This window comes from Phyllostomus discolor, chromosome 2, assembly GCF_004126475.2.
Source record: "Phyllostomus discolor isolate MPI-MPIP mPhyDis1 chromosome 2, mPhyDis1.pri.v3, whole genome shotgun sequence".
In the NCBI taxonomy this organism is placed as follows: domain Eukaryota; kingdom Metazoa; phylum Chordata; class Mammalia; order Chiroptera; family Phyllostomidae; genus Phyllostomus; species Phyllostomus discolor.
The window spans coordinates 215,231,794-215,239,648 of NC_040904.2; the positions used below are offsets into that span (position 1 = coordinate 215,231,794).

A 7,855-nucleotide genomic window follows, 5' to 3' on the forward strand; every position below is an offset into this window, starting at 1 on the left:
TTTGAATTTGCAACCAAATTATATCTACATCCCTGCCAAGGAAGAGGGGATTTGTTTGTTTTTTTTTTTTTACAAAGAGTGTGTTCTCAAATGTTGCTCTGACTCACCCAATTTCTTGTTTTACCAAATAAAAATTGGGGAGGAAAAAGGCATTCAATTAACGTATGCCTGTGTAAGAGCAAAAAAAAAAAAAAAAATCAGCTAATAGGAAGGTTCGGAGGCAGCGTGATTACACCATGATTTCAGGTGAAAATTACAACGCTAATATCATGGTATCTAGTCGTTGCCTTCAGTAATGATACAGTTGTCAGGTTTGTGTTTGTACCAATGGAACAAAAGTTGTAAGTGGCATAATGGAAGATAATCTCTCTCCTTTTTGTGCGTGTGGCTCTTTAAATTCAATGTTTTAACCCACCCGTTTAATCACAAAACATACATCATATTAGTTATAATATTTCTCGTGTTTAGGGGAGCGATTATAAATAGACGACGGCGTGGCTGCCGGAGGCAGTGAGCATGTGCGCGTGCACGCGAATCTCGGAGGTGTGCAGCCTTTCCCGGCTCTGCCTTTGGGAGCAGTTTTACGTGAAAATAGCAACCATAGATTTATTTGCAAAATACCCACTTGGTCCTAACCCAGCGTGCCCATGAGTTTGGAAAAACAAGATTTGGTGCGGAGAGGGCCGGTGCCTGCGGTGTTTACTTCTCTGCGCGCAGCCCAGCCTCGGAAGCACTTCCTTGCTTCGCAGACCCCGAAGTTGCTAAACCGCAAAATGCCTTTAATCTGTTCTTTCAAGTAGCCGAACCATACAGTATAAGGATAGGGGAGAGGGGGGTTTCTGATGGCAGTCGGTGGTTGGGCTCTTCCTTGGTGTGGCCGGAGCGGGAGGGGTGACCGAGGGACATGTGGCTTTGGGACTGCCCCAACCAACATCCCTGTCTCATGGGAACGTGTTTTCCTGCTCCATGCGTCCTCACGGAGCGGGGGACTGTGTCGCGAAGAAAATTCTACGGGACTGGGCCAGACAAGAGACTGTTTGTCCCGGCCGTGCTCCTGGGACCCGAGTGCGGCGTGCCGAGTCTCAGGCTGCCGAGAGCCGTCCCTTTCTGAGGAAGGGGCACGGAATGCCTGGGCTCCAGACCCCTGGCCCCTGAAGCCCACGGGACCACCCTGGACCTTCGTCAAGAGGAGGGAAGCCCAGCCCCCTGTGAAACCGCCCCGTCTCTGCTGGCTGTCCGCAGCCGTGGAAAGTAAAAGTTGATCAGGATTTCGATGAAAAGATTAACCAGAAAACATTTCTACTCCGTTTTCTAAAGCTGAAATTTCTCTTAGGGAGGGGGGAAAAAGCCATCCCTAGAAAGAAGAAGCTGCAGTGAGACTCCATCTAACACCCAGGAAAGCAATTTTAGATTTCTTAATATAGCCTGCTTTCCTCCCCTCTGCCCTCCCCCCAACACGGGTGTGTCTCGGACTAGGGGCAGTGATGTGTGGGGGTGGGTGGGTGTCCCGCACAATTCAAGGCCAAGGTCGTGGGGGTCTGGGGAGCCTCAGAAGTGGTCAGTGGGCAGCAGAGGCCCCGGCAGAGCTGCTCCAGCTGCCCCAGCCCAGCAGGGCCCCCTGCGGCCTCCCCCCCCTCCCTGGGCGGTCCAATCCAGTGTGGAATGGAGTTTCCTGGGAAGCAGGGCACACGAGGAACTTTTGAATTTACCAATAGCATAAAAAGTATATATATTTTTATGACAACGGGCAAGTTTCAATTGGTTCACAGAAGTGGCGAGATGTGACGTCAAGGGACACTGGTTAGAATGCCAAGGCCGGCTGGGGGTGTGGGGGGAGACAGGCACAGACAGACATTGGGAAAGGGCCCAGGAGGCCTCGTTTCTCTCCGGCACCCGTCGCGGGCGTCCGAGGACAGCCAGGCCCATCTGGCTCTCGGCTAGGGCATGCCCTGGCAGGGGGACAGGGTCCAGGCATAGTGACCCGGTGTCGATGTCTCCTAGCACCGGAAGCCTAGCCCGGCCCCTCTGCGGGGAGGCCACTCAGGCGTCCCTGCAGAGCAGGCAGGAAAATCTCCTGCGGCTTCCCGGGCGTTCTAACCGCTGTCCTGACCCTGGAGCCTGGCCAGTCGCGACCCCCAGAAGGCGCGCGGGAAGGAGCCGCGCGACCCGGGCCAGCGGTGTAGTCGGCTGGCTCCGAAAGAGCAAAGCTGCGGCCTATAACTTCTCCCCGCAGCTCCTGCGCCCTGGGCCTGGGGAGCAGGAAGTTGTTTCTGCGGGGGAAGGAAGAGATCGAGCTCCGAGCTGGGCAGTGGCTCCGGACACGGTGCCCCCGCCCATCCCACACCTCCTCGGGCGCCGTGAGGACCCCCCCTCGGCAAGGCACCTTGCGTACCCCCTCCATCTCTGGGTACAGGACGCTGCTCTCCTCCACTTCACCAGATTCCGTGCACCCCGTCCCCTACCACACTGGGCGTCTCGCCCCTCGATCCGCCCGGCCCGCGGTGTCCGGGAAGCCTCCACAGGGTCGCCGTGGCACGCGCCCTGCCCCGGGGGAAACCCGCCGCCACCGACGACCCCGAGCTCTGTGCCGGAGCCTCGTCCAGAGCTCCATGGCGCACACTAGCCCCAGCAAAGACGAGCCCGGCGACTTCGGCTGCTGTCCGCGGCGCTCACGGGGCTGCGGTCAGGCCAGGGGCAGTCTGTCGGCCCGGGGTCCCCAAGCTCGGCTCCGGAGTGCGCGCGCGCGCGCCCCGCTGCCCGCAATCATGGCAGCCGGGGCCTCGGAGCGCAGCCGCCGAGCGCGCTCCGGCAGCCGCCTAGGTGCCAGGGCAGCGGGGGCGGGCTGGGCTGAGACTCGCGCTTGTCGCCCGCTTTGGGTGCCCGGGCTACGGGGCGCGAAACAAAATGTGGATGGGTCCCCAAAACACGGTACCCCCTGCCTCGCGCGTGCAGGCGGGCGGGGTCGCGGGCCGGGGGCGCGCGGGCGGGGAGAGCCCAGGGCAGCGTGCTCGCGGGGGCGCGCACGCGGGGCTGCGGGGCGAGGCGCGGGGCCCGGGTGGCGAATCCGCTGCTCGCGCCTCCCGCCCCGCCTGCGCGCGCGGGCCTCGGGAGGAGGGTGCGCGGCAGAGGGGGGAGTCGGGGAGGGGCCGCGCCCTGTCCTCGCCTGCAGTGGGCATGGCCGGGGCCCCGGGAGGCCTCGTTGGTATTCCAGGCACAGCCGAAGCTCTGACCTCCCCGAGAAACAGGGGCGCCCGGGCTCGCGGGCACGGCCGTCGCCCCTAGGCGGTCTCCCGGGGTTGCGGGGCCCGTAGGAGCCTTGCTTCCCCCACCCACCGTCCCCTCCTCTCCAGGGCCCCCCGTACCCCCTCCCCCGCCCCGATCCGGCGGCGAAGGGGTGGGCAGGGAAACGCGCTCTCTGGGACAGGTGCCAACTCCGAGACAAAAGACATAAAATAGGCGGCAACGGGGGAAGCGCGGCTGGCGCGCTCGGGCGGGGACGGAGACGCCGCGGGGGCCGCATCCTCGGTGCCGACCGGGGAAAGTTTGGGAAGTCGCCGCGGCGGCTTCGCAGCGGCGGGGGACGCGCGGGCCGTGCCGCCCTCCGCGCCGCGCTCGCTCTCTCCGCGCCGCTGCTGAATAATTCATGGCGCGGCCGCCGGCCATTAGCATGCACCGGGCGCGAGGCGCGTCTGTGCCAAGCCGCCACCGCCGCATTCGGCGCCCGGGCCGCGCCAGACGATCGGCCGCGCGGAGGCCGGGCCCGCGCTGTCCCCGCGCCCGCCCGCCCGCCCGCCAGCCCTGCGGCGCCCATTGTGCCTCGGGCCCGCGCCGCCAGGTCGCCCCCATCCCGCCCGAAAGCTGCAGCGCGCCCGATGGCCAGGCGCTGCAAGTTCGGGCCCACGGCGTCCGCCCGCCCGGGGATGCACGTGAACTTGGAGAAAGTCGCGGGGCGTGTTGGCCCGGACCTCCGCGGCAGGGCGTGGGCGCCCCCGGCCCGGCGCGCTTTCGTTTTCGTCCAGGACAAAGGTCCCTCGCGGCGCTAGTCGCGGACGCGGAGACTGGGTCCGGCGGGCCACTCTTCGGCGAGGTCTGGCGGTTCAATATTGGGAAGACGGAGCCGGGAGAAGAGGAGCAGTGCAGTCCGCGGCGCGGTGCGGGACTGGGGGAGCGGGGCCTGGCTGTGCGCTTCGCCCGCGCGGTGAGGGAGCCGACCTGCCCGGCGAAGAGTTTCGGGAGACGGCACCGCTTGGCTTTCTGCCGTTTGGGCGCCTGCGGAAGGGAAGCGTTTGGAGCCCAGGACTCAGACCGAGGGCCGAGGGCCTGTGCAAGGGCTGTGGGCACCGTAGCGCAGCGCGGGCTGTGTCCGGGCGCGTTCTCCCGCAAGGGCACCGCTGCCGACCTGCGCGCCACGGGTCACCGTCGGGTTCAAGGCGACTCCTGAGAACGGTAAGTGCATTTCTCACTTTCGCTACTTAGTGGGTATTTAAATATTAATGAAGAGATTTCTAAGAAGAGCCCTTGTGTGGGACAGGCCTTCCGCAGGCGAGGGGCACGCCAAGGCGGCTCGTTCTTGAACCCGAAGCCTCAGCAGCTTCCGAGAACTCCTCGGCCCTCATTAAAATCCTGGAACTTGGAATTTGTGAAATCAGGCTTCCGAGCTCAGGTGTGCCCGCCATTGGCCGGCGAGAATTTTGCTGAACACATGAAGTAGCTAAGCAGGCGTCTTCAGCGGAATGGAAGGGAAAGAGGAAGCTCCTTGCAAAGGTTACATGCGTTTGGAAGGGTTATTTGGAAGCTACAGTCCCTTGAAAAAATTTTTTCATCCACTTCCTAAACCAGCTTTGCCTCTTAATTTTTCTGCTGGCCCCACATTCATGGAGAGTCGGTGTAGGGGCTCCCTGGCCGAGCCCCGGCAGCAGCCGGGCCGGCGGTGTGAAAGGCCGTGTGTGCAAGCTGTTGTTTATGGTGGCATAAAACGAAACCAACTCATAACTTTGCGTAATAAACCCCTCTTTATAGGTGGCTCACACACAGGCCTGGCCCCGGCTCTGGCCAGTCTGTGGGGCGCGAGAAGGGGGTGAAGAAATGCACGTTTGCCGTGGGTCCAGGGGTTTCAGGTAACGCTGACGTGAATTTCTTCGAAGTTGGGTTTCCGCAGCCCGGGCCGGCTCCGCAGCACGGCAGCAAGGCACGGCCTCCCACGGTTCTCGTCCATCGGTGCTAGCTGTTGGGGATTTGAAAATGTGCATGTTCATGTGCGTCCCCTGTTAAAATGAAACCCACCCCGGCGGGGGGGGGGAGCCCACTTTCCAACACGGCCACGTCGCAGGTACGATTTCCCTGCGGCTCTGGTGGCGTGGTTCGGGCCGGCTTGCAGGGCGCTCCGACCACGGTGGCCGGGGAGGGACGGCCTGTGTCCACAGCACTCCGAGTGGTGAGCTGGCACTGGAGGCCGAGTTTCCGGGAACGTGGACAGAGGCCTGAGCAGCCCGGGCCTGCCTCGCGCCGCCCTCTTCCGGGCGGCCCGGCTCCCCGGACCCCAGGAAGAAGCCCAAACACGCAGGGCATTTCAGGAAGGTCTGGCCCTCCCTGGCCCGGAGGCTGTAAGTTTGCCTCGGTCCTGCAGGCTCACCCGGCCCGGCTGTTTGGCTGGGCCCTTACCCCCCTCCCAGAGCCCACTCCCCCCATTTTGAATTTTTATTTCTGGCTGTATGTATCCGAGGCAGTTGGCGGACGTGAGACCGGGGGTGGGACGATCGGGGGTGATCTCGGAATCGGGGTGCAGCTGCCGAAGGCGTGCACTCCAGCTGGGAGCTGTGCACGGTGTGGTGTTGGCGGTGACGAGGTGGGTAATTATGCAAAGCTCCGGTGCTCTCGGGGCCTTGCCTGCAAAATGTGGGAGCCCCTCTCTCTGGGTGCACAGATGACCTGCAACGCGCTGCCTGCTGGGTGGGGACGGTGCAGCCCTCTGCTGCGGCCGTGGGGCACCCCCCGGGATTAAAACAGATTGCAAAAAAGGGGGCTCCCGTGGCTCCTCCACGGGCCCACGGGCACAGGGACAGGGCTGAGCACCCCAGGATGCGCCTGTCGGGTCGCTTAGCAGGGGCTGCTGTGCGTCACGGCCCCTGAGGCCCGTCTCCGGCCCTGAAGTGTGCCCCTGGCCTGCGGAATGTGGTGAAGTTGAATCTCCAGGAAACAGAGGGGCTGCCTCACGGGCCCAGGCCCTGCCTTTGTCCTTGTTCTTCGGGGCCAGCCCTGTTCCAGGGGTGACTGCGGTCCCACCAGGGCCCTCTTGTGTGTTGGGACACCCCCTCCAGGCCGAGTTTCGTTTTTGGTGACCCACGCACGAGAGACGGGGTTCTGAAAACGAAACTGGTGCCTGTCTTGTCTTCTTCTTTTATCACATCTGGGTGCCGATCAGGGGGCCAGGCTCTCGTGGGCTGGGGCGGGCTGGTGGGGAGATGGCCCTGGTATTCTTGTTTTTGCCTTAAACCAGGGCAGCCCCTCCCTGCACCGGGGCCCCGCCGTGCCCAGCCCCTGGCCACCTGTGGCCCCAGATCCCGGGTGCTGGGGAGGGGGCTGGCTGCTCACACAGGGAGCCTCCACTGTGTCCCGGGCTCGGGCACACCACGTGAACAGGAGCAGACCACGTTTGCTTAGCTCAGGCGGAATGGGGGGGGGGGAGCTTTGCAGCAGGGTTCCTTTCTGTTTGTGAGGTTCACGCCTGCCCACAGCTGACTCTGGGAACCCGCTGTATTTGCTCCCATTCTTGAAGGGCTCTGGCCTGGACCAGATCAGACTCGAAGGCAGTCTCTGGGGGCCAAGGGAGGGGCCGGAGGGCTTGGCCCACCCTGGCGGGCACCCACCAGTGTCCAGGGAAGCGTCTCATAAGACACCAGTGTGTTCCCGCCCCCCCACCCCCAAAGGGACAGTGCCCCTGGAAGGTAGGGAAGTCCTTCAAGGCCAGGCAGGAAAACATCTGGAAACCTCCATGCTTGTCTGTGGTTGGGCTCGGCCGGCAGACTTGCGTGTCTGGGGGAGAGCAGGAATTCTTCTGCAGAGACCCCGTTTACCGGGGTGTCCTGGCGCACCCCCCGGCTGCTCCAGCCTGGCCCCCGGCTCAGCACAGGAGCCTGGACGGGTGGCACCCCCCCCCCCGCCCCACCCTGGGCCTGTGCTCTGAGCTCGAGAGCAGGAATAATAAATAACCCCAACCTCAGAGGGTCGTTGTTGGTGGGGGGGGGGGTGCGGTGAGATGATTTCCACGAAGCACAGGCCCGGGCACGTGCCGGGGGTGCCGTAAATGGCCGCTGCCGTCATAATCGTTACTGTTGTCAGCGGTAATCACGGTTTTTATTGCCAGCAATCATTATATTTTTGAGTCTGTGAGAAGCAGAGGCCACTCTGGGCGTCACGAGAAAAGGCACCTAGAAGTGCACCCCCCTCCCTCACCCTTCCCCCAGCTGCACAGACGGCCGTGACGGTGAACCTGGGTGATATTTTCAAGGGAGACCGCGGGGCTCGCAGAGCCCGGCCTTCCCTGGTCCCGGGACTTGGCCTGGAGGCGCTCACTGGGCGCAGGAGATGGGGCTGAGCCCCCTGGGGAGCCCCCAGGGTGTGCTCACAGAAGAGGTGCCCCTTCTTTGAGGAGCCCCCCCCCCCCCAGCACCAGGTGCTCGCTGGCCAGGCGGGCTCACCTCCAGGGTGAGCTTGCTGCCCCTCGGCCAGATCTGCACACATGCTAGCCGAAGCGCCCATGTGGGGAGGAGGGCCCGGGGAGACGGCCTCCTTCCCAGCATCTCGTGGGACGAGAAAGGGCCCTGAAAGGCGCCGGCCGTGCCTTCCGACGTTCTGG

At 63.3% G+C, this 7,855-nt stretch overlaps 1 protein-coding gene and 1 long non-coding RNA gene across 3 annotated transcripts; one reads left to right on the forward strand and one right to left on the reverse strand.

Annotated features, from left to right (window-relative positions):
* Window positions 1-1,697: 1,697 nt before the first annotated feature.
* Window positions 1,698-2,955, reverse strand: LOC114513399. The gene is made up of 2 exons (XR_003685834.2): window positions 2,393-2,955; window positions 1,698-2,270 (listed from the first exon to the last, which is right to left on the reverse strand). It is a non-coding gene; the product is annotated as an uncharacterized LOC114513399 (long non-coding RNA).
* A 45-nt stretch (window positions 2,956-3,000) lies between these two features.
* LOC118499207 lies at window positions 3,001-6,575 on the forward strand. 2 transcript variants are annotated; one of them, XM_036019748.1, is made up of 2 exons: window positions 3,001-4,446; window positions 5,020-6,575. In XM_036019748.1, the coding sequence occupies exon 1, from the start codon at window positions 3,644-3,646 to the stop codon at window positions 4,439-4,441; it is 798 nt and encodes a 265-aa protein (XP_035875641.1). In that variant the 5' UTR covers window positions 3,001-3,643; the 3' UTR covers window positions 4,442-4,446; window positions 5,020-6,575. The 2 variants fall into 2 exon arrangements, with proteins under 2 accessions (XP_035875641.1, XP_035875640.1); XM_036019747.1 differs by lacking the exon at window positions 5,020-6,575 and adding an exon at window positions 4,532-4,640 and having other exon boundaries at window positions 3,002-4,446.
* The last annotated feature ends 1,280 nt before the right edge of the window (window positions 6,576-7,855 follow it).